Below are 26,970 nucleotides of genomic sequence, written 5' to 3' on the forward strand. Positions count from 1 at the left end.
GCTGATTGAATTATGCAAATATATAAATTTATTTTTATTTATTTTATTCATTGCAGCAATTCTGTATCTGTCTTCATTTTTTCATTACAGTAACCGTACATTCTATAAAGCTCTCTGAGATGGGTCTTTTTTCATTGAATTTCTGCAGAAAACTACAGAAAACCTAAACCCAACGAAACTGTAGAGAGGCTTAAAGAAACTGCAGTGCAAAACACAATCTATGATCAATACAATATACGGTCTGTTGTATAAGGGCAGACCTGACACATATAAAATAATGCAGTTTCTGTAATTCCATCTGATGTTAGTGTTTTTATGACATTGTGCTGTGATTGACTAAATCTTCCTGTTGGACGAGAACATTTGTTAGTGTTTTGAAAAATTATTTGATTTTGAGACATGTTTGCAGTGTTTTGGTAGACATAGTGTATTGTTGCAAGTGAATTAGGCCTACTGTATTTTGAAAATTAGTATTGGAGTTTTGTTTACAATGTGTGATTTTGAGCATGAAATTAACTGTTTTGCCAATTGTGTGTTGTAGGTGTGTTGGTGCGTTAAGAGTTTAGAAAATGTGTTAAAAGTATTGAAAACATTGTCATAGCGATTGTAAAAAACTGATTGTAGTAGAAATGTGAAATTATTTTTGAATTTGCCATTCCCAAGCCACGCCCTACCGGTAAGAGGGCGCAGTTAAACAACAAGGCTATCTACTAGTGAGTCTCCGTGACAAGTCTGTCCGGGATTTCGAGATCGCCAAAAATGTCCGGGATTCGGCTTTTGCGTTCTTCAGTCGCCATTCATTATGTTTACTGTGGCGAAAAGGACGACACTGGGCCGTGGGAGAACGACGCGAGTGATTACTGATGAGCGACACCTGTGAGACGCACCGGTCTCGTATCTCTCACGGAGGAGCGGGAATTTTCTTTTATTGTTATACATCTTTTTTTGTGAATGTTATAGGTTTACAAAGTGAAGAAGCCCAAAGTCCACCCCAAAGGGACTTACTAGAGAAAACACTGTGCACCATCTGCTCTACTGTAGTCCAGCCTTACTTCAGAGACAAATGTGCTCACTTTGTAACACACGTTATAATGCCCGCCTAGCTGCCAAACATAATGTTGCATGTAACTTTGAAATGTGTTTAACTTTGACCTGTTTAGTAAAAAAGAGTGTGTCGCCCGTTGTGTGAGGAGAGTGAGCCGCTGCGTGAGGAAAGTGGATGACGCTTTGCAGGAGACCGCAATGATTGGTCAAAGTTGCAGAAAAGTTGCGGTGATTGGTCAAAATTGCAAGTTGCACTGAATTCATGGGGATTTGTTGAAGTTGCGTTAATTGTTGCGATTGCAACATCGCGAAATCCTGGAGGGACTGAATAACAGTAACAGCAGCAGCAATAACAGCAGCAGAAATAATAGTAACAGCAGCAGCAATAACAGTAACAGCAGCAGACATAACAGTAACAGCAGCAGCAGCAATAACAGTAACAGCAGCATCAATAACAACAGAAGAAATAACAGTAACAGCAGCAGAAATAACAGTAACAGCAGCAGCAATAACAGCAGCAGAAATAACAGTAACAGCAGCAGCAATAACAGTAACAGCAGCAGCAATAACAGTAACAGCAGCAGCAATAACAGTAACAGCAGCAACAGCAATAACAGTAACAGCAGCAACAGCAATAACAGTAACAGCAGCAGCAATAACAGTAACAGCAGCAGAAATAACAGTTACAGCAGCAATGACAGTAACAGCAGCAATAACAGTAACAGCAATAACAGTAACAAAAGCAGCAATAAAAGTAACAGCAGCAGCAATAACAGTAACAGCAGCAATAACAGTAATAGCAGCAATAACAGTAACAGTAACAGCAGCAGCAATAACAGTAACAGCAGCAGCAATAACAGTAACAGCAGCAATAACAGTAACAGCAGCAGCAATAACAGTAACAGCAGCAACAGCAATAACAGTAACAGTAAAAGCAGCAGCAATAACAGTAACAGCAGCAGCAATAACAGTAACATCAGCAGCAATAACAGCAGCGGCAGCAATAACAGTAACAGCAGCAGCAGCAATAACAGTAACAGCAGCAGCAGTAACAGCAGCAGAAAAAACAGTAACAGCAGCAGCAGCAATAACAGTAACAGCAGCAGAAATAACAGTAACAGCAGCAGAAATAACAGTAACAGCAGCAGTAATAACAGTAACAGGAGCAATAACAGTAACAGCAGCAGCAATAACAGTAACAGCAGCAGAAATAACAGTAACAGCAGCAGAAATAACAGTAACAGCAGCAGCAATAACAGTAACAGCAGCAATAACAGTAACAGCAGCAGGAATAACAGTAACAACAGCAGCAATAACAGTAACAGCAGCAATAACAGTAACAGCAGCAGCAATAACAGTAACAGCAGCAGCAATAACAGTAACAGCAGCAGAAATAACAGTAACAGCAGCAGAAATAACCAGTCCCTCCAGTATTTCGCAGGCCTTTTTTGTGATTGTTGCGGCCTAAAATAACTGATGTTGCGGCCACTTTTCTAAAAAGCTGCGATGAAAAGTTGCGATGTTCTTTGGCATTGTTAAAACGGCAAAGGTAGGTATATTTTTACTTAAAGGGATACTTCACCTCTGTAAAGATGAATGTGTATTTAAAATGGGTCATTTACAGTTTTTTACAATCGCTATGACAATTTTTTCAATACTTTTAACAAATTTCCTAAACTCTTAACACAGTTAGCACTACATCCGTCTGTGTAAGCTATACTAGTAAAACATTTCTTGTTGCTTTAACACAAAATGCATACATTTAACACAAATACAAAATGCTTGAACTTCTTTTACACACAAGCTCAAACAAGACCAAAACAATGGATTTTTACTGGCAAATTTACCAATGCTTTAACACTGTATGTCAGAACAGAAAACACCATGTTCTAAACCTAACCCAGGCTAAAGTCAAGTAAACAGCTGTTTATATTGTGGATTGAAACACAAATATATCCCCTGTATTTTATTCTATTGTTACTGAGAAACAGCTGATTGAATTATGCAAATATATAAATTTATTTTTATTTATTTTATTCATTGCAGCAATTCTGTATCTGTCTTCATTTTTTCAGTAACCGTACATTCTATAAAGCTCTCTGAGATGGGTCTTTTTTCATTGAATTTCTGCAGAAAACTACAGAAAACCTAAACCCAACGAAACTGTAGAGAGGCTTAAAGAAACTGCAGTGCAAAACACAATCTATGATCAATACAATATACGGTCTGTTGTATAAGGGCAGACCTGACACATATAAAATAATGCAGTTTCTGTAATTCCATCTGATGTTAGTGTTTTTATGACATTGTGCTGTGATTGACTAAATCTTTCTGTTGGACGAGAACATTTGTTAGTGTTTTGAAAAATTATTTGATTTTGAGACATGTTTGCAGTGTTTTGGTAGACATAGTGTATTGTTGCTAGTGAATTAGGCCTACTGTATTTTGAAAATTAGTATTGGAGTTTTGTTTACAATGTGTGATTTTGAGCATGAAATTAACTGTTTTGCCAATTGTGTGTTGTAGGTGTGTTGGTGCGTTAAGAGTTTAGAAAATGTGTTAAAAGTATTGAAAACATTGTCATAGCGATTGTAAAAAACTGATTGTAGTAGAAATGTGAAATTATTTTTGAATTTGCCATTCCCAAGCCACGCCCTACCGGTAAGAGGGCGCAGTTAAACAACAAGGCTATCTACTAGTGAGTCTCCGTGACAAGTCTGTCCGGGATTTCGAGATCGCCAAAAATGTCCGGGATTCGGCTTTTGCGTTCTTCAGTCGCCATTCATTATGTTTACTGTGGCGAAAAGGACGACACTGGGCCGTGGGAGAACGACGCGAGTGATTACTGATGAGCGACACCTGTGAGACGCACCGGTCTCGTATCTCTCACGGAGGAGCGGGAATTTTCTTTTATTGTTATACATCTTTTTTTGTGAATGTTATAGGTTTACAAAGTGAAGAAGCCCAAAGTCCACCCCAAAGGGACTTACTAGAGAAAACACTGTGCACCATCTGCTCTACTGTAGTCCAGCCTTACTTCAGAGACAAATGTGCTCACTTTGTAACACACGTTATAATGCCCGCCTAGCTGCCAAACATAATGTTGCATGTAACTTTGAAATGTGTTTAACTTTGACCTGTTTAGTAAAAAAGAGTGTGTCGCCCGTTGTGTGAGGAGAGTGAGCCACTGCGTGAGGAAAGTGGATGACGCTTTGCAGGAGACCGCAATGATTGGTCAAAGTTGCAGAAAAGTTGCGGTGATTGGTCAAAATTGCAAGTTGCACTGAATTCATGGGGATTTGTTGAAGTTGCGTTAATTGTTGCGATTGCAACATCGCGAAATCCTGGAGGGACTGAATAACAGTAACAGCAGCAGCAATAACAGCAGCAGAAATAATAGTAACAGCAGCAGCAATAACAGTAACAGCAGCAGACATAACAGTAACAGCAGCAGCAGCAATAACAGTAACAGCAGCATCAATAACAACAGAAGAAATAACAGTAACAGCAGCAGAAATAACAGTAACAGCAGCAGCAATAACAGTAACAGCAGCATCAATAACAACAGAAGAAATAACAGTAACAGCAGCAGAAATAACAGTAACAGCAGCAGCAATAACAGCAGCAGAAATAACAGTAACAGCAGCAGCAATAACAGTAACAGCAGCAGCAATAACAGTAACAGCAGCAGCAATAACAGTAACAGCACCAGAAATAAAAGTAACAGCAGCAGAAATAACAGTAACAGCAGCAGCAATAACAGTAACAGCAGCAGCAGCAATAACAGTAACAGCAGCAGCAATAACAGTAACAGCAGCAGAAATAACAGTAACAGCAGTAGCAAAAACAGTAACAGCAGCAGAAATAACAGTAACAGCAGCAGAAATAAAAGTAACAGCAGCAGCAATAACAGTAACAGCAGCAGCAATAACAGTAACAGCAGCAGCAGCAATAACAGTAACAGCAGCAGAAATAACAGTAACAGCAGCAGAAATAACAGTAACAGCAGCAGCAGCAATAACAGTAACAGCAGCAGAAATAACAGTAACAGCAGCAGAAATAACAGTAACAGCAGTAGCAATAACAGTAACAGCAGCAGCAGCAATAACAGCAGCAGAAATAACAGTAACAGCAGCAGCAATAACAGTAACAGCAGCAGCAATAACAGTAACAGCAGCAGCAGCAATAACAGTAACAGCAGCAGCAATAACAGTAACAGCAGCAGAAATAACAGTAACAGCAGCAGCAATAACAGTAACAGCAGCAGCAATAACAGTAACAGCAGCAGGAATAACAGTAACAGCAGCAGCAATAACAGTAACAGCAGCAGCAATAACAGTAACAGCAGCAGAAATAACAGTAACAGCCGCAGAAATAACAGTAACAACAGCAAAAATAACAGTGACAGCAGCAGCAATAACAGTAACAGCAGCAATAACAGTAACAGAAGCAGAAATAACAGTAACAGAAGCAGAAATAACAGTAACAGCAGCAGCAATAACAGTAACAGCAGCAGAAATAACAGTAACAGCAGCAGCAATAACAGTAACAGCAGCAGCAATAACAGTAACAGAAGCAGAAATAACAGTAACAGCAGCAGCAATAACAGTAACAGAAGCAGAAATAACAGTAACAGCAGCAGTAATAACAGTAACAGCAGCAGAAATAACAGTAACAGCAGCAGCAATAACAGCAACAGCAGCAGCAATAACAGTAACAGCAGCAGCAATAACAGTAACAGCAGCAGCAATAACAGTAACAGCAGCAGAAATAAAAGTAACAGCAGCAGCAATAACAGTAACAGCAGCAGAAATAAAAGTAACAGCAGCAGCAATAACAGTAACAGAAGCAGAAATAACAGTAACAGCAGCAGCAATAACAGTAACAGCAGCAGCAATAACAGTAACAGCAGCAGAAATAACAGTAACAGCAGCAGCAATAACAGCAGCAGCAGCAATAACAGTAACAGCAGCAGCAATAACAGTAACAGCAGCAGAAATAACAGTAACAGCAGCAGCAATAACAGTAACAGCAGCAGCAATAACAGTAACAGCAGCAGCAATAACAGTAACAGAAGCAGAAATAACAGTAACAGAAGCAGCAATAACAGTAACAGCAGCAGCAATAACAGTAACAGCAGCAATAACAGTAACAGCAGCAGCAATAGCAGTAACAGCAGCAGCAGCAATAACAGTAACAGCAGCAGCAGCAATAACAGTAACAGCAGCAGCAATAACAGTAACAGCAGCAGCAATAACAGTAACAGCAGCAGCAATAACAGTAACAGCAGCAGAAATAACAGTAACAGCAGCAGAAATAACAGTAACAGCTGGTTAAAATGCTTTAGTGCACACAGCCTAGCAGTTCATGATATTGACACGTGCTCACGTTCTCTAAAGAGTTAAAGTCAGGCTTCCTGTCTGCGATGATCTAAATTTACTGAAGCGTACAGGAGTGGGCGAGCCACAGTAAACCTGAGAGAGAGAGAGAGAGAGAGAGTGAGAGAGAAAGTGAGAGAGAGAGAGAGAGAGAGAGAGAGAGAGAGAGAGAGAGAGAGAGAGAGAGAGAGAGAGAGAGAGAGTTAGGGGAAATGCAGCACACTATTGGATGTGCTGACTTCATGCATGCTTGACATTTAAAGATCAGAAAGTTTCTTGTAAAACGCCTTCGTCACAGCTGCGACACACACATCATCATTTAGGGGAACGACAGCTGCCAGAATCACTATGTTGGGTTGTTTCTTTTTATTTAGTTTAAAATATAGCATAGACGCCAATTAAAGAAAGATGGGCATCCCCTTAAACTGAACTTTAATAATTACGTCAACTAGATTTTCGTTTTCTGAAGAAGAACATGTGAATAAAATCAGCAAAAGCAACTGTAACATCACTAATGATGAATGAACTGATGTGAAGGGTTACTATGATCGTGACGTAAAGAGAAAAGGTCGCAGAGGCTGGTTTGTTTCACTTCTTACGTTGGACATCTGCTAAATACATGAATGTAAATGATTATGATTTCCTGCATAATCTTCCCTAATCAGTGAAAGTTCATTACAATCTCACATTTAACACTGTGTTGGTTGTGGAAAGTCCGGGCGAAACCACACTGTGGGCAAACCGTGAACAGAGGGAATATGATGGGTTCACTTTTCATTCTTAAAATTAAGAAATCAACTAACATAAAAGGTGACTTTCACTGAGGGAAGTACAGATGCTGTAACATGCGCTTGTTTTCACTTTTGCTATGATATTGAAGTATGAACTGGAAATGTTTTTGAGTCAAACGGAGAGGTGGCATCAATTCCCTCCATCAAACTGATACGGAAGATCATTTCAAGAGCGCTGATGTCTAGACTTGCATTTAAATTATGACATTTTAACAGCGAAATGAAAGTCACCATGAAATCAAAATGGACAATTCTTGTTGTTTTTTTTATTGCTACATGCACATCATTATTGTGTAAAATTCATAATCTTGAATCAGAATAAGTTCCTCTTGCAGCATCTGTTCTCTGATGATGTGGGCGGGGCAACCTGTCACTCACATGAGATCAGCCAATAGCAAACCACAACTATCCAATCTGATGATACTCAGCTCTATATTTCTTCACGCCCTGACAAAACTTACCAATTCACAAAATTAAAGGAATGCATATCTGATATAAAAAAACTGGATGACTAGCAAATTCCTACAACTTAATTCTGAAAAAAACAGAGATTCTAATTATTGGACAAAAAACGTACTTACGTAATAACCTAGAATACTGTCTAACACTTGATGGCTGCTCTGTCAAGCCTTCGTTGTCGGTTAGGAACCTGTGTGTGTGTGTGTGTGTGTGTGTGTGTGTGTGTGTGTGTGTGTGTGTGTGTGTGTGTGTGTGTGTGCTCTTTGATACCAATCTTTCATTTGAAAGTTACGTCTAGTATCTGTAAAACCGCATTTTTCCATCTTAAAAATATATCTAAATTACGTCATATGCTCTCAATGACAAATGCAGAACAACTAGTTCATGTGTTCATGACATCAAGGCTAGATTATTGTAATGCTCTACTGGGTGGTTGCCCTGCACGCTTAATAAACAAACTACAGCTGGTTCAAAACGCAGCCGCTAGAGTTCTTACCAGAACCAGGAAGTACGACCATATTAGCCCGGTTCTGTCAACACTGCATTGGCTCCCTATTAAACATCGTATAAATTTTAAAATATTGCTGATTACTTACAAAGCACTAAATGGTTTAGCTCCCCAGTACTTGAGCGAGCTCTTAACGCATTATAGTCCTTCACGTCTATTGCGATCTCAAAACTCCGGCCAGTTGATAATACCTAGAATATCTAAATCGACTGCTGGCGGTAGATCCTTTTCCTATTTAGCATCAAAACTTTGGAACAATCTTCTTAACATTGTCCGGGAAGCAGACACAGTCTGTCAGTTCATATCTAGACTAAAAACACATCTCTTTGGCTTAGCATACACATAACACATTATAGACTTCTATAATTCAATGTTAGGCTGCATAGTTTAGATCAGCCGGAACCGGGAACACTTCCCATAAATCCTGATGTACTTTGAACATCATAAGAAGGATGGCGTCTACGCTAATATTAGTCTCTCTGTTTATCTCGAGGTTTACCGCAGTCCGCCGGATCCAGGCCGTATCCGGATCTGATGAAGGACCTGCACCTGGACACGACGACAACGCATCCCTGAAGTGCCAGCCTCATCAACACTGTGAAGGCCTCATGAACACCTCCACTCGTGATGACTCCGACCCCTAACCAGATGAACTGCATAAATATTGTGAAAGTTCTGATCCCATCTGATTTCTGACCTGTAATGCTGCCTGAATCATAATCATACACTGTTCGTTCGTTGGCCAAAGGAGGACTGGCCCCCCGACTGAGCCTGGGTTCTCCCAAGGTTTTCTTCTCCATTCGGTCACTGATGGAGTTTTGGTTCCTTCACTGTCGCCTTTCTTCGCCTTTGTCACCATTGGCTTTTCTACCATTTATCTCTATAAAGCTGCTTTGAAACAATCCGCAGATGCCACCTACGTCACTAGAAATAGAACGCCGCCATATTGACGACCGATCTCGCCCGGTATGGCCGCCCAAACTGCCCATTTGAATGAGAGAGAAAGAAAGAGATAGATAGATAACATTTAAATTTTAGGCTCCGATCCTTATTAGCTACCCCCAGTTTTCTTTTGTCCTTTATTATCTGCCCCAATTTGCCTTCAATGATATATATATATATATATTTATCTTGTGCATAACCCCTCCCCAATACAGTCGGGATCGCTTGTTGAAGGCTTTCAAGAGTACAGACGCGTATCAATATGCTGTGGCTGGATGGCTAACAAACGCAAAAGTGTGGCACCTGGCCACCAAGGATTTATATTTAATCATTGGGTATTATACAAAAAATTCAATTTTGGTGGTAGTTTGCTCTGACTAGGTAGTGAGTTGTTAGCTAGCTAAGTGGCTAACAGCTGTTAGCCACGGCTCACGGCTAGCTGTCATTAATCTGGATTAGGCCTGTCGCGATAGTCAATAAATCAATTAATCGCACGATAAAAAATTGAGCTCGATAATTTTTCCGGCCGCGATAATTTCCATTTGCATGCTTGTTTGTTTTCCTCGTCTCTCTCTCTTCTCTATCTCTCTCTCTCTCTCTCTCTCTCTCTCTCTCTCTACCAAAGAGACTGGATGACAACTCTGTTTAAGACATAACCGACATAGTTTACGTGAATACTCTCCAAAACGGACATTTAAACATAATGTTGTGTGTATTTGTCCATTCACACACGAAACAAAGCTCAATTCATCACTCGCGCGTTGTATAGTGCTCTATGTCTGCACGCTTCGGGTCGAGTGTGTGCGCACAGAAAGATGAGACATGATGATACAATATGAGACATTTCTTCTATCCTTTTCTTTTGGTATAGAATAAAGTACCAGTTCGGTTACCCTTTCGGCTGTTGTTGCAGCTCCTGCACAACATATTGCAGGCATTACTGAGACCGTCGGTCGTCAAGATGGCGGCGCAAAGCTACAGTGACGTCATGTGACCCGAACGAATTGTTAAAAGCGTTATATAAACGAAGGTGACTTAACTTGACAATCAATTCCCCACAGACACAATCAAGCCCCGCCCACATTTGTTCTTGTTCCAGAAGCGTTTCACTCGATACACGACATAATAGATAATAATATAGTTGAATCCCATGAATTTTTTTTTTGTAAAGATTTATTTATTGGGAATATACATATAGAATATCAATATTCCCCCCTTTTCCCCATCATAACAATTAACAGGAACATTATAATAAAACAATTTTTAAACTTGCCCTCACTTAGATGGTATGTCCATCACATCATTGTTAAACATAGAAATAGAATAATCAATGACAAATAATAAGTAAAAATAATAAAGTCCAGAATAAGAACTAAAAAAGAGTTAAAATAATAATAGTAATACACAATTTAGTCAGCGGTCTAACAGTAGTAAGGCATCAAGAAAAGGTCCATATATGATCAAGGTTTGCAGGTTTTTGCCTCACAGAATATAATATTTTAACCACTTGCCATGGATAATACGAATGACATTATTTTTATTTTAGTTAAGCATAACTCGCATGCTGCCGCCACTTTTACAGTAGCATGGTGGGATACATGTAACTTTTCCATACTAGTCTTAAAGGGTTAGTTCACCTAAAAATGATAATTCTGTCTGTATTTACTCTCCCTCATGTTGTTCAACCCCGTAAGACCTTCGTTCATCTTCGTAACACGAATTAAGATATTTATGATTAAATCTGAGAGCTGGATCACTCCTCCATAGGCTTCTAAGGGATTGACACTTGTTCCCCGAAAAGTTATTAAAGACATCGTTAAAATAGTCCAAGTGACTACAGTGGCTCAATCTTAAGTTTATCAAGCGACGAGAATACTTTTTGTGCGCAAATGAAAATGAAAATTTGTGAATTATGTCCTTTAAACAAAATATAGGGTAAAAAATGTTTAAAGTTTTAGAAATAAGTCTTTTTTGCTCATCAAAAATACAGTAAAAACAGTAATATTGTGAAATATAGTTATGCTATATTATATACTATGTTCTCTATGTGAATATATAGTAAAGTGTAATTTATTCCTGTGATTTTCAGCATCATTACTCCAGTCTTCAGTGTCACATGATCCTTCAGAAATCTCTATAATATGATGATCTGATGAGCAAGAAACATTTATGATTATTATCAGTGTTGAAAACTGTTGCTGTTTCATGTTACAAAAGATTTCAAATAAATGCTGTTTTCTTAAACTTGCTATTCATCAAAGAATCCTGAAAAATAACATGTATCAGTTTCCACTAAAAATAAACCTTTTTTTATAACCTGTGAAACTTTTTTCATGATTCATCGATGAATAAAGAGTTGAAAAGAGCAGTGTTAATTCCAAATAGAAATCTTTCCTAACAATATAAATCTGTACTATCCCGTTTTATCAGTTTAACACATCCCTGCTGAATAAAATTATTAATTTCTTTAAAAAAGGAAAGAATAACTGACCTCAAACTTTTAAACGGTAAATTGTTACATATATATATATATATAAGTTTAAAAAGAACAGCATTTATTTAAAATAGAAATCTTTTAAAGAAAAATAAATAAATATATATATATATGTGTGTGTGTAATAATTGTAATAAGTATTTATATATATATATATAAAGTTTATAAAGAACAGCATTTATTTAAAATAGAAATAGAACAATTTCCCATTCAAAACTTTGGGGTGAGTTATTCTTTCCTTTTATATATATTTATTTATTTTTATATACTTACTTTTTTATATATATATATTTATATAAAAATATATATTATATATGTTCCATTTATTTAAAATAGAAACAATTAAACAATTAAAATCACATGTTTTTTTCTTGGGAAATAACAGTTTATTAGCCTTTTTGTAGCCAAAACTGAATTATGTGCCTACAGAAACAACACAACACTCAAATGCTAATATTCACACTAATCTGGACAAACAAGGACATTGTTAACATTGTTAACTCAGCGCTATCTATAGATTTAAGCCTCCTGAAATAAGTCAACCGGTTGAGGACTAACGTTTGAATACCTGACAAAAACAACACTAAATAAGAAGCTGTCATAAAGCAACTTTCCCTGGGCACTTTGAATGTTTTAAACTAAAATATAAGTGCTAATTAATAATACTATGTATGAATAAGAACTAACTGTACAACTGTTGAAGAAACGGCTGTATTTCTGGTGTGAGTTCACATGTAGCGCAGCGCCACCTGGTGGTGATGAACGGAACAGCACTCGCTTAGAAACTAATTACATTGTTTAAATTAATACATTTTTAGCGTCAATATGGATTTGAATATGTACAAAATACATAACTTAGACAGTTTCCTCTGATAACAGATCACTCTAAATTGTAATATGGACTTTTCTGCAAAGCTGCTTTGAAATTATGTGTGTTGTGAAAAACACTTTACAAATAAATGTGAATTGAATTGAAAGAAACCATGACATCTATGGGTTACTGGTTAGTATAGTCTTGAAGAATAAAGCTGTTAATCACAGTCATTAGAGACATGGCAGATGGCTCAAATTATTATGTTTTAGTTTTTCTTGGCTAGTAATGGCTCAATATTTGAAACTAGCAGGTTCAGCTTTTTGATTTACCCTCGGGTGTTATTTACCTTTATAAAGACCTCGTTTAACCTCATATTATAGGTCTGTTACTAATCAAATTAAATAATTTACACTGCAATAAATAATGTTATGAGATTCATGTTTTAAATAACCTTTTGGATATACAATAAGAAATGTTGGGGGGGGAATGCAATAATATTTTAAACATGAAACTAAACCGCCAGTAGGTGGCGGCAAGTCCCTTAATGGATCAGTGAATCATTAAAGTCCCGCTGTGGTGAAAATCCAGTTTTTAATGTTGTTTATATGTCTATGTGGAGTTTTTAATCTGCTTTAAGACAAAGCATGTGTAAATTCATAAGTCGACAGCATTGCTGAGTATTTTCTGCTTAAAACTGCAGTGAACCAAAGACAGTCTCAAAAACACGCTTTGAAATCGCTGGTGTTTCTGACGTCACAAACTACCTTGTAACCAATCAGATCAACGTGTGATCGTCAACGAGTGGATCTCTGAGTGAGTGGAGGCGGGGCTCATTTGCATATTCATAGAACCGCGCATTCTAAATGAGGCAAGGGTGTCGAGTTACATTCAAGATATTTTAAGGCATTTCTCTCGTCATCTTTTAAGGAAAAAACGTTTAAATATGTTGATCAACGATGAGTTTTAAGGGATAAAATGATTGACTACAGGGGGACTTTACTGAATCATTCAGAAATGAAACACAGATCTGCCGTGATCTTTGTATGGAAATACTTTCGTTGGCGAAATAAAATGTAAATAACTTAATATTAACTACTCAACTATATATATATATATATATATATATATATATATATATATGATTGGAATTACAAACACATTTTATGTGAGAACACTGAAGTCAATTCTCACAGAAAGTGAGAAAAACATCTTTTTTTTAAAAAATGCCACAGAAATGTGATCTTATCAAAGCAACACATCTGACTCTAATCTCATGGTTTATTAATACGGAAGTTTCAATACCATCAAGCTTACACTGATCGACACTGATCTCCGACAAGCCTCTACTAGTTTAGTCTCAGGTAAAGTATGATTTGCATATAATAACTGAGAATGTATTGATTTTTTTAATTACTGTTGCTCATAGTTAGGGTTATGGGTTTATTCACATTTCAAGTATTAAACATCAGTAACTTTGTGCTCAAGATAACCCAGGGTTATTATAAAGACCTCCTGCAGGCAATCATTTTATCCCTTAAAACTTATCTTTGATCATCATAATTATATATTTAAATGTTTCTTTATCCTGTGAAAAAAATATGCATGCCTTAAAATAGCTTGAATGTAACTCGACACCCTTCCCTTATTTAGTATACGCGGTTCTATGAATATGCAAATGAGCCCCGCCTCCACTCACTCAGCTCAGATTTCCAGATCAACTGTAGCAAACGCTTTTTTGGATTATTAAAATGAATAATATGCGATTACAATCAAGTCTTTTCTATTAGTGGAGACTTATGTGGCATTATTGAAATAACAAGACACTTCAAAAGACCTCAAACGACCACAAAAATACAAACTTTGACAAAAACACTGATTTAATGTGTTTATATATATATATTCACAAAATATTCATCACAAAAGCTGTTATAAGAGCAGTTCGCCACATCCAGAAATATGACTGGCTCTCTATGGACCTCTGCTGGACAGATATGGGAATTACACTTTCTAAAACTATATATTCTGCAGAATTGATAATTTCTGACAACATAGATCAATATCCAGATACAACTCATATTTAATTTCAATCATCATTATTCTTATTTTTTTCATAAAAATGTAATATTTCATATGCATGCTTATGGTGTAGTTTTGCAGTAAATAGGTTAAAAAAAGTCATATCACCCAAAACACAGCATAAACGTATAGATGAGAAATAAAATAAAAAAGATATTTAATTTGTTTTAATAAAATGTATCTTTCTTTGTACAATCGCTCTATAAATGTTTGAAAGACCACGAGTGTAAACAGGAAACGAGGAGCATGAGGGTAAAACCCAATGAAAAAAAAGAGAAAAACTATTGAGTAAAATATGAACTAAACAGTAAAAACATTCAAAATATTAATAAAACCCATAATAGTATCTCAATGATACACTGATGAAAATCATACAGAACACAATATTTTACCAAACATATTTTTTTTAATAAAATGTAAAAAAAAAAAAAATCTGGTTAATATTCACAGTTGTCTCGTTTTTTCTCCAAATCAATATAATTTACCTCTGCATTTAATAATCTGCAAACCCAGACCTCATGAAGCAATAATCTGTGACACGTGAATGAAGCACTAAGACGACACTATATTTAGTTCTATGGTGACAGTGTAATAATGCTGTTCATTAATAAACCATCCTCTGTTGTCTTCACTGATAGGTTAAAGCATAGGAAACACTCCTCTCAGTTTCTCATCATCCACCAGCTCAAACACACACACACACACACACACACTCATGCTCTCAGACCTCTGAGTCAATCCATGCAAGTCCAACCGAAGCCTACAGAGAAGGTAAGACTCACTGCTACTATAACTAATACACCTATAAAACACTATTAAATGCATTTCCATAAAATCAAGTGTTTCTGGAAGAATTTAAGACGTAACTTTGGGTTAATTAAAGCTCTGCGTATAACGAACACGTTCTAGATGAGCGGCGGTGCTGAAGGTGTGTTCACATACCAGGAATGCATTATGGATGTGTGTAAACAGGTTTGTGAATGGCACTGCGTGTAAAAGTTCACATTCCTGCGACTCGTCGTTCGTAGGAACACGTACAGCATCATGACCCAACAACTACCCGTCCAAGTCCATGTGATCGAGTCCCTATGTGCCTCGTGTGCATCTGTTCTGGAAAACCGTGACGAATCATTCATGCACAAACTCTCAGTCGATTACCATTTTCCTTCACATGATTTGCAATGTTTATATATTATTTTTCACCTTTTTTATAAAACATTGAATTTGTTGCTGGTTGCATGAACTCCTGGGCTAGACTAGTCTCACAAGTTAGTCATGTATTGTTTTTCTTTAAGATTGGGAGTAGTTGCATAAACTTAAGACAGGCTTAATATAGTGGATGTGAACGAGTCTTACAATTATATCCTTAATATCTATCTTGTACTATTCTGTAATAACGTCTGAAGCTTAGGACGTCTCCTGTTTATTTGGATAAATGAATAAATGTAAAATTTTTGTTGGTGTAACTTAAAAAAAGTAAGTAACTGGTTGCCTTAAAATGGAGTTAATTGAAATTAAACATTTGAGTTAATACAAAAGAGATTGAATAATCAACAGAATCTCAAAATATTAGTATCTGAACCACATTATCTAAGTTGATTTGACAAAAGTAAAAAAAGTTGTGATAACAAATCATGAAACTATATTTTTTTACAGTGTAGGTTTTATGATTCAAATTAGACTGATCTACCTTTTTATGTAACAAAAAAAGTTTTAAAAAGTCATGACATGTCTTGAAGAAACAAATTTTGATGACAAACTTGTAAGACTAGTCTAGGGTGTTCATGCAACCAGTTACATAAAATATAGATTGGTCAGATTTGAATCTGACTTGAATTTGAAACTAATTCTAATAGTTGTTAGAGTTAAACAAAACATACCAAGCAACTTCTGGCCATACTTCTTTACATTGAAAAATAATTTCATAATACTTTTCAAAAGAAAAGAGGAAACTGCACTTGCTTCACACACTTAAAGTAAAGGTTCCTTTTTTGTTATTTACGGTTCCAAAATGAGCTTAGCATCCATCCAAAAGAAGATTTTCACAGCAATGCCTCTGAAGAAATGTTTTTTTTTTTTGGGATTCCAGAGAACATTTAAGTGAACGGTCCTTAAAAGAACCATTTATTTTTAAGAGTGAAGAAATTTTCACTTTACAGAACATTTTGGTGTGATGGCAATAAAGAACCTTTATTTTTAAGTGTAAAGTGGAAAAACGTTTTTAATAAAGAAACAAAATCTTCTTTTAACCCTTTCATGCATGAATTATGATAACCTCAGTCAGGTTTTTTCATGTTTTATTGCACCTAGTGCATGAAAAACAAGATTTGAACTTTTTTTTACACATATTTCAGATGTCCACTTTTCATTTTCAGATGTCTACTTAAAGTGAAGATATACTGTATTAAATATAACACCATAATAGCACAGCAAGACAAATCTTGTGAAAACTATCAAATATAATACAGCTTCAATTATTGGAAATGCAATTGAGTTCAACCAGCAGACAGAGAACTTAATACAAGTTAAACTTTACACGTCTTTGATATCAGAACATGAGGAAGTGATTCCATCAAAGATCTCTACAGCAGTGAAGGTGCAACTCTGTGGAAACCCAACTCAAACCATGTAGAGTACGTAGATTTACCCTTATTAGATGATCATTCTGATTATATGCGAAATGGACAAATTTATGAGAAAACCTGAAATCTGAAATCAATGTAGACTGAAATCTACATTGATCTATTGATGTTTTCAGACTGTGGATTATGCATTATGTAATCAGATTACTTTTTTGAAGTAACGAGTAAAGTAACATTACATGTAATGTGCATTATGTATTCAGATTACTATTTTGAAGTAACGAGTAAAGTAACATTACATGTAATGTGCATTATGTAATCAGATTACTATTTTGAAGTAACGAGTAAAGTAACATTACATGTAATGTGCATTATGTAATCAGATTACTATTTTGAAGTAACGAGTAAAGTAACATTACATGTAATGTGCATTATGTAATCAGATTACTTTTTTGAAGTAACGAGTAAAGTAACATTACATGTAATGTGCATTATGTAATCAGATTACTTTTTTGAAGTAACGAGTAAAGTAACATTACATGTAATGTGCATTATGTAATCAGATTACTATTTTGAAGTAACGAGTAAAGTAACATTACATGTAATGTGCATTATGTATTCAGATTACTATTTTGAAGTAACGAGTATAGTAACATTACAGGTAATGTACATTATGTAATCAGATTACTATTTTGAAGTAACGAGTAAAGTAACATTACAGGTAATGTGCATTATGTAATCAGATTACTATTTTGAAGTAACGAGTAAAGTAACATTACATGTAATGTGCATTATGTATTCAGATTACTATTTTGAAGTAACGAGTATAGTAACATTACAGGTAATGTGCATTATGTAATCAGATTACTATTTTGAAGTAACGAGTAAAGTAACATTACATGTAATGTGCATTATGTAATCAGATTACTTTTTTGAAGTAACGAGTAAAGTAACATTACATGTAATGTGCATTATGTAATCAGATTACTTTTTTGAAGTAACGAGTAAAGTAACATTACATGTAATGTGCATTATGTAATCAGATTACTTTTTTGAAGTAACGAGTAAAGTAACATTACATGTAATGTGCATTATGTAATCAGATTAATATTTTGAAGTAACGAGTAAAGTAACATTACATGTAATGTGCATTATGTATTCAGATTACTATTTTGAAGTAACGAGTATAGTAACATTACAGGTAATGTACATTATGTAATCAGATTACTATTTTGAAGTAACGAGTAAAGTAACATTACATGTAATGTGCATTATGTAATCAGATTACTTTTTTGAAGTAACGAGTATAGTAACATTACAGGTAATGTACATTATGTAATCAGATTACTATTTTGAAGTAACGAGTATAGTAACATTACAGGTAATGTACATTATGTAATCAGATTACTATTTTGAAGTAACGAGTAAAGTAACATTACATGTAATGTGCATTATGTAATCAGATTACTATTTTGAAGTAACGAGTATAGTAACATTACAGGTAATGTGCATTATGTAATCAGATTACTATTTTGAAGTAACGAGTAAAGTAACATTACATGTAATGTGCATTATGTAATCAGATTACTTTTTTGAAGTAACGAGTAAAGTAACATTACATGTAATGTGCATTATGTAATCAGATTACTTTTTTGAAGTAACGAGTAAAGTAACATTACAGGTAATGTACATTATGTAATCAGATTACTATTTTGAAGTAACGAGTAAAGTAACATTACATTTAATGTACATTATGTAATCAGATTACTATTTTGAAGTAACGAGTATAGTAACATTACAGGTAATGTGCATTATGTAATCAGATTACTTTTTTGAAGTAACAAGTAAAGTAACATTACAGGTAATGTGCATTATGGAATCACATTACTACTTTGATGTTACAAGTAACGCATTACAAGTAACGTTCATTACTTAATCAGATTACTCAATTGATGTAACAAATAAAGTAATGCATTACACTATGTGCATTACGCAATCAGATTATTTTTTGATGTAACGAGTAAAGTTGTGCATTACAAGTAACGTTCATTACTCGTTACATCAAACAAGTAATCTGATTAAGTAACATTACAGGTAATGTGCATTATGTAATCAAATAACTTTTTTGATGTTACTTTTTCTCTGCTACTTTAATTTCCTATTATCACTGTAAAGCTGTTTTGAAACAATCTATATTGTTAAAACCGCTGTATAAATGAAGCTGACTATTGGGGGAACCGGGTTTTTCTATTGCATCGCCAGGAAAACCTAGTTTGTAACTTTTTTTAACGAGTGAAATGCTTACAATAAAGATACACCATGTGTTATTGTATTTTTACAGAGAATCAATGTCTACCGATGCACCGATGTACACCACGTCAAACTCCAGCCACACCACCGTCTACCCCAGCGATGGCATGCGAGTCCTGCAGATGATCGTGACCGTGATGATCTTCATCGTGGGCGTTTCTCTGAACGGTCTGGTGGTCTGGGCGTTGGGGGTTCGAGTTTGGTGCCGGAATAAAGGAGGAAGCGGCGAGACGCAAAGCGCCGACAGCTTTCGGATTTACGTCGTAAACCTGGCGCTTGCGGACTTGGTGCTGCTGTTACGTACGCCACTAATGCTAACATACTTAGCGAACCACTTCACTTGGACATTAGGGGAACCCGTATGCAAGCTGGTTATTTACTTACGCTGCCTTGGATTGTACGCAAGCGCATTCTTGCTGTGCGCCGTCGCGGTGGAGCGTTGCTTGTGTCTGCTTAGACCAGTTTGGGCGCGACTGAAACGCCCTCGTTGGGCCGTGCCGTTAGCCTGCGCTGCCATTTGGGTGTTAGCCGCGTTATTCGCGGCACCTTATATTAGCACGGCTAAATTAATTTCCTGGCAGAACCGTACGGCATGCATTGAAAGCGATTTGGGAGTAGGAAAAGCTTTAATAGTTGTGGAAACCGTAGCAGGATTCTTGCTACCACTTGTGATCTTCTTGTCTTGCAATATCGCTGTGATTTTCTGCGCAAAGAAGGCCGAAGGCACAATGTCTTCGCCAACCTCGTCATCTGGACCAAGTTACACATCCCAGCGTTTGATTCGTCTCTACCGGGTCCTCTTCCTCACAATGCTCCTCTTCCTCACTTGTTGGGTGCCTTACTTTACATGCCGCTTTATAAGGGCTCTGACACACGATCGGCCGGACAGGAAGGCGGTCAAAGAAGGAGCGATTGCAGGCGCTTACGTAGCGCTATTTCTAGTGTACATAAAAAGTGCGCTCAATCCCGTCATGTACGTGTTTGCGGCTCGTGGACTCGGACGCACCATTCGTGCGTCACTTCTCTCCACAATCGAGCGAGTCTTCAATGAGGAATTATCCGAGTCTCTACGAAGAAAGTCTTTACGAAGGAGAGACTCTCAGTTTTAGAGGCCGATCTGCGACAAAAATTGGACAAGCAATCAGGGGTGTGTCTCCTAAAAGCATCGTTAGCCAAGTATGGCCACAAGTTCTGTCGTTATCATCAGTTCAACGAGTCGGTGTTTCCCGAAACCATCGTTCCAGCAAACATCATCGCAGAGTTGTGTGTTTGAACGACAGATCTCGACCTGCGGTTAGAAGCAGTTTCTTGTTTTTATAACATGTGGACTCAATAAATCCTGATATTGAGCAAAATAAGCAAGCTGACATTCAGTACTATCTGTGTCTTTTATTTATAATACATATAAATTACATTTAGATCGTTTAGGTTGGCAAGAGATTCAAAGCGTCGTTTCTGACGGCGAAGAGTGCGCGTGTGAACGTGCCCGAGTGCGTAAGAACGAGTCTGAGATTGAATCTGGAAATAAAGAAAAATAACTGAGAAAAATTAGAAATAGTCCTCATTCCAATTTATAGCAAAACATCGATCATTAATTCGATCTCAAACAGATTCATTAAAAGTGTATTTACTCCAAAACTGTGTGACATCATTAACTAACGCGGGTGAACGAGCAATTTGCGACAATACGGTTTCGGGAAACAGTCGTGACTCGCTAGTTGGTTTCTTTAACGATGCCTCGTATTATGATAGTAAAGCAGCGAGTTACGCTAGCTGTGCGGGAAACACACCCCGGATCTCCTGTGCTTTGAAGTCGGCAAACGATAAATTGACGACAGCAATAAAAAATGGTGTACCTCATATCACATACTGTATAAATCTCTGCACAAGAGATGGACTGAGACAATTTTATAACCATTCGATGAACATGAAAGCATTTCTGACACAAATTCTGTTTTTTTGTTTGTTTTGTTTTTAATCTTGTGATGTATTATTGTGGCACTTTGCATTTCTACAGCAAATGAAAGACAAGGCTTTGCTTGCTTTGACTGAAGGCTTTTAAGGCTTGTATTAAACTGTCTATGCAGTAGAAACTACTTTTTACTGGCAAAACAGATCACACAAAAGAAAGCACATACAAACTAAAACTTTGAATAAAACTAAAGATTATGAATCAAGAAGCTGTTGATAAATTCACTGTATATGATCTGATAGAGCAGAGAAAGCTAAATCTTCTGAATTCCAGCGTTTGTGTTGATATTGTTGCATTAATGCTTGAGATGAATGTAATTTCAGTGTCTAGTCCTCCATGCAAACTTGTCATTTTGAAATAAATGAGCGGTTATTTTGTTGATCAGCAGTTTTTCTGTCAGTGTGTAAAGCTTGAGAAACGGTCTTTTGCTGTGATGGTCAGTACACGGTTGTGTCACTATGAGCTTGTACTGAATCCACCTGTTTATTTGCAAGCTCCAGGAAAGCCCTTATATCCCCAAGGACCGGAACCGCCTGAAGAGCTCGAACCACTGCAGGAGGATCGGGAACGATCTTCATGAGGTGCTCCTGAAGGAACAAAAACACACTCGTTTAGCAGGCAAATCAGATCACATTAGTGTTCATTTTGTCACCTATTTTTAATTTAGTCTTAGTCTTGTGCCAAATGTCCTTTTTAGTTTTAGTCATATTTAGTCATTCACAAATCATTTTTTGTTAGTCAAGTTTTAGTCGACTAAAAGTCTCGTCATTTTAGTCTAGTTTTAGTCGAAAGAAAACTCAATATATCTTAGACATTATAGTCAAGTATAGTCCTCTTAGTCAAGTTTTAGTCAAAACATTTTAGTCTTTTTTTTAAATAGATTATTTATGATAACCATTTCAGTCAAATAGTGTTTCACACTTCTCAAATATTGGTTAAATGTCATAATTACCTGACAAAATACACTTGTTGAATGATTTTTGTTGAATGCAACTTTGTTAAACGTGTCTGGTTTTCTGAAGTTGTTCTAAAAAATGTTTTTTTTTATTTTGAACACAATTCAAAAGCTGGGGCCCAACAGACTCCGATTGACAAGTTACAAAGGTTTTTAAAACGGTTTTTGGTTGCCTTGTGTCTCCTTTTTCTGTTCAGAGCAGACATAAAATAAGTATACCCAGATAAACCGAAAATAATAGACCTACTGTACTGTAGGCCTGAAATACAACCTATTTACGTTCTAGGTTGGTCTTGAAAAATAACAAGCAAATGAGATTTAACAAGGCTTAACCATTCATATTTCTGCTAGGTAACTGGTTGATTTACAGTGTAGATGTTTTTCCCCGATATTTTTTGTTCGCAGTGCTTCCCGTCAGTTATAATGACACATGATTCTGACCACTTATTAAGTTTTGTTTTGTAGAAAGCCTTTCTTTAAAGTGAATTTCGTTTTGTATAAATTGTATCTTCATTTTAATCAATGTTTCATCAACAAGTTGCCTGGCTTAATAAACAAAGAAGCAAATATAGCACACAATATAATCAGGACACGGAGGGGCCGGCACATGAACTGGAGCGCGTCTCATAAATGAACTGAAACTCAGCGTATAAGATATTTGCCTCACAGACCTGAGAAGAATATCTATAAAAAAAGCTTGAAATGTCTACTTTCAAACAAAACAATTCAAAACGACAGAAAATGGGCTGCTCTCTGCTTATGTAGGCTAATTCGTATGAAGTGTGCATTTATCTCTATAGGCGCGTTCACTGCGAAGATGGCGAGTCAGCATCGTCTACTTTATTTTTGCAGCCGACACTGACATAAAACACTAGTTTATTAATAAACAAATCAAATGTTTCATGCATAATAATTACTTTTGGCGTTTTTTTTGTGGCAAGCTTTATGCGTGAGTGAGTGTTAGAGTGAGTGAGTGAGTGTTAGAGTGAGTGAGTGAGTGTTAGAGTGAGTGAGTGAGTGTTAGAGTGAGTGAGTGTTAGAGTGAGTGAGTGTTAGAGTGAGTGAGTGTTAGAGTGAGTGAGTGAGTGAGTGTTAGAGTGAGTGAGTGAGTGAGTGAGTGTTAGAGTGAGTGAGTGAGTGTTAGAGTGAGTGAGTGAGTGTTAGAGTGAGTGAGTGTGTGAGTGTTAGAGTGAGTGAGAGAGTGTTAGAGTGAGTGAGTGAGTGTTAGAGTGAGTGAGTGAGTGTTAGAGTGAGTGAGTGAGTGAGTGTTAGAGTGAGTGAGTGAGTGTTAGAGTGAGTGAGTGAGTGTTAGAGTGAGTGTGTGAGTGTTAGAGTGAGTGAGTGTTAGAGCGAGTGTGTGAGTGTTAGAGTGAGTGAGTGAGTGTTAGAGTGAGTGTGTGAGTGTTAGAGTGAGTGTGTGAGTGTTAGAGTGAGTGAGTGAGTGTTAGAGTGAGTGTGTGAGTGTTAGAGTGAGTGTTAGAGTGAGTGAGTGTGTGAGTGTTAGAGTGAGTGTGTGAGTGTTAGAGTGAGTGAGTGTTAGAGTGAGTGTGTGAGTGTTAGAGTGAGTGTGTGAGTGTTAGAGTGAGTGAGTGTTAGAGTGAGTGAGTGAGTGTTAGAGTGAGTGTGTGAGTGTTAGAGTGAGTGAGTGAGTGTTAGAGTGAGTGAGTGTGTGAGTGTTAGAGTGAGTGTGTGAGTGTTAGAGTGTGTGAGTGTTAGAGTGAGTGAGTGAGTGTTAGAGTGAGTGTGTGAGTGTTAGAGTGAGTGTGTGAGTGTTAGAGTGAGTGAGTGAGTGTTAGAGTGAGTGTGTGAGTGTTAGAGTGAGTGAGTGAGTGTTAGAGTGAGTGAGTGTGTGAGTGTTAGAGTGAGTGTGTGAGTGTTAGAGTGAGTGAGTGTTAGAGTGAGTGTGTGAGTGTTAGAGTGAGTGTGTGAGTGTTAGAGTGAGTGTGTGAGTGTTAGAGTGAGTGAGTGTTAGAGTGAGTGAGTGTTAGAGTGAGTGTGTGAGTGTTAGAGTGAGTGTGTGAGTGTTAGAGTGAGTGAGTGAGTGTTAGAGTGAGTGTGTGAGTGTTAGAGTGAGTGAGTGAGTGTTAGAGTGAGTGTGTGAGTGTTAGAGTGAGTGAGTGAGTGTTAGAGTGAGTGAGTGTGTGAGTGTTAGAGTGAGTGAGTGTTAGAGTGAGTGTGTGAGTGTTAGAGTGAGTGAGTGAGTGTTAGAGTAAGTGAGTGAGTGTTAGAGTGAGTGAGTGAGTGTTAGAGTGAGTGAGTGAGTGTTAGAGTGAGTGAGTGTGTGAGTGTTAGAGTGAGTGAGTGAGTGTTAGAGTGAGTGAGTGAGTGTTAGAGTGAGTGAGTGTTAGAGTGAGTGAGTGTTAGAGTGAGTGAGTGAGTGTTAGAGTGAGTGAGTGTTAGAGTGAGTGAGTGTTAGAGTGAGTGAGTGTGTGAGTGAGTGTTAGAGTGAGTGAGTGTTAGAGTGAGTGAGTGTTAGAGTGAGTGAGAGAGAGAGTGAGTGTGTGTGTGTGTGTGAGTGTTAGAGTGAGTGAGTGAGAGAGAGTGAGAGAGTGAGTGAGTGAGTGTGTGTGTGAGTGTTAGAGTGAGTGAGTGAGAGAGTGTGTGTGAGTGAGTGTTAGAGTGAGTGAGTGCTAACACTCACTCACTCACTCTAACACTCACTCACTCACTCTAACACTCACTCACTCACTCTAACACTCACTCACTCACTCTAACACTCACTCACTCACTCTAACACTCACTCTAACACTCACTCACTCACTCTAACACTCACTCACTCACTCTAACACTCACTCACTCACTCTAACACTCACTCACTCACTCTAACACTCACTCACTCACTCTAACACTCACTCACTCACTCTAACACTCACTCACTCACTCTAACACTCACTCACTCACTCTAACACTCACTCACTCACTCTAACACTCACTCACTCACTCTAACACTCACTCTAACACTCACTCACTCACTCTAACACTCACTCACTCACTCTAACACTCACACACTCACTCACTCTAACACTCACTCACTCACTCTAACACTCACTCACTCTAACACTCACTCACTCACTCTAACACTCACACACACACTCACTCTAACACTCACACACACACTCACTCTAACACTCACTCACTCTAACACTCACTCACTCTAACACTCACTCACTCTAACACTCACTCACTCTAACACTCACTCACTCTAACACTCACTCACTCTAACACTCACTCTAACACTCACTCTAACACTCACTCTAACACTCACTCTAACACTCACTCTAACACTCACTCTAACACTCACTCTAACACTCACTCTAACACTCACTCTAACACTCACTCTAACACTCACTCTAACACTCACTCACTCACTCTAACACTAGGGCTGCAACAACTAATCGATAAAATCGATTATAATCGATTATGAAAATCGTTGTCAACGAATGTCATTATCGATTAGTTGGTCTGCTTACGTCACGGGGAGCGTTTACTGGTACGCACACACACGCAAGGTCTCTCTCCCTCAGGCGCTCTGCCGAGCGCGCGCGATACACGGTTTGGAGCAGTCTCTTCTGTCTCGCATGCGCGCTCTAGATTTCGGGAGTTTGAACTAATTCGCGGGCATCAGGGAGCCGTAATCAATATGCGGGAGACTCCCGGGACTTCCGGGATGTCTGTATTTTGTCTCGAGCATCAGGTTGTGCAATCAGTTCGCTCGCAACGTAAGTGATGGATTAAAATAGCGCTACCGCAGAAATAGGTTAAATTAAAACGGTGTTTACAAAGTGAAGCATTAAATACAAAGGCAGTTAATAACAGCAGCAGTAAAATATTGTTTTTTAGTCACTGTACTCAGTGGTTTTCAGCGAATGCTTGTGCACTAATGCATAATTTCTCCTGTCCTTTACTCAAGCCTGTTAGCTTGCTGGGTAACGTTACCTCCATTCCGTTCTCTTTTTATAGCATTTGTCTACTAAGTTTTAATTGTTTTTCAAACGCGATCTACTGCGGCTCTACATTCACACAATTGTTTTCAGTCTTTCTATATTTATTTAATCAATTTATCCTTATATTATTTTATATATTATATATATATAATATATATTATATTCTTTATCCTTATATTCCTATATATAATTAATTTTAAATAAAAATTAAATGAATTATATATTTTAGATGTTTTTAGTTTGTTTTTAGTTCAGATATTCACATCTGAACAACATGTCTGTGTAAATTTGTTTTAACAAAAATTGTGTTAAAACATAATATGTTGGATATCATTTTTTTAACAATAATCATGTTTGTCAACTTGCCATCAGCAATTATCATTAAAAACAATGCAAATATTGATATTAGTAAAACTCAATGTGTGGCTTTTGCACTTTTTAAAGTACACTTTTACACATAAATACCCTGATTTACGGTTTTATTTAGTTATAATAATAAAAAAATCTAATTTAATTTCTATCCGATTAATCGATTAATCGAAAAAATAATCATCCGATTAATCAATTATCAAAATAATCGTTAGTTGCAGCCCTATCTAACACTCACTCACTCTAACACTCACTCACTCTAACACTCACTCACTCTAACACTCACTCACTCTAACACTCACTCACTCTAACACTCACTCACTCTAACACTC

General features: G+C 37.0%; 2 protein-coding genes across 4 annotated transcripts in view; one reads left to right on the forward strand and one right to left on the reverse strand.

The window, feature by feature from the left end:
* Positions 1-15,134: 15,134 nt before the first annotated feature.
* On the forward strand, positions 15,135-21,751 carry LOC143746250 (C3a anaphylatoxin chemotactic receptor). 2 transcript variants are annotated; one of them, XM_077238025.1, is made up of 2 exons: positions 15,135-15,277; positions 19,430-21,751. In XM_077238025.1, exon 2 carries the CDS (start codon positions 19,437-19,439, stop codon positions 20,505-20,507), a length of 1,071 nt encoding a protein of 356 aa, XP_077094140.1. In that variant the 5' UTR covers positions 15,135-15,277; positions 19,430-19,436; the 3' UTR covers positions 20,508-21,751. The 2 variants fall into 2 exon arrangements, with proteins under 2 accessions (XP_077094140.1, XP_077094141.1); XM_077238026.1 differs by having other exon boundaries at positions 15,205-17,305; positions 18,792-21,751.
* Positions 16,787-26,970, reverse strand: part of cenpq (centromere protein Q) — a 32,063-nt gene continuing 21,879 nt past the window's right edge. The window contains exons 9-10 of one of the 2 annotated variants that reach the window (XR_013206465.1): positions 18,917-21,957; positions 16,787-17,415 (exon numbers count right to left, since the gene is read on the reverse strand). Coding sequence is in view for 1 of the 2 variants with exons in the window: in XM_077238033.1 (XP_077094148.1) it covers positions 21,808-21,957 (150 nt within the window). In the remaining variant the exon portion in view is untranslated. Of the gene's footprint in view, positions 21,958-26,970 lie in introns of both variants that reach the window. The other variant, XM_077238033.1, reaches the window with a different exon arrangement.

Source organism: Siphateles boraxobius, unplaced genomic scaffold (assembly GCF_051911475.1).
Source record: "Siphateles boraxobius isolate OS27281-9 unplaced genomic scaffold, OSU_SipBor_1 215, whole genome shotgun sequence".
NCBI lineage: Eukaryota > Metazoa > Chordata > Actinopteri > Cypriniformes > Leuciscidae > Siphateles > Siphateles boraxobius.

Coding starts and splice junctions, on each gene's coding strand:
- LOC143746250 (XM_077238026.1), top strand. CDS start 19,386: ATGCTTACAATAAAGATACACCATGTGTTATTGTATTTTTACAGAGAA.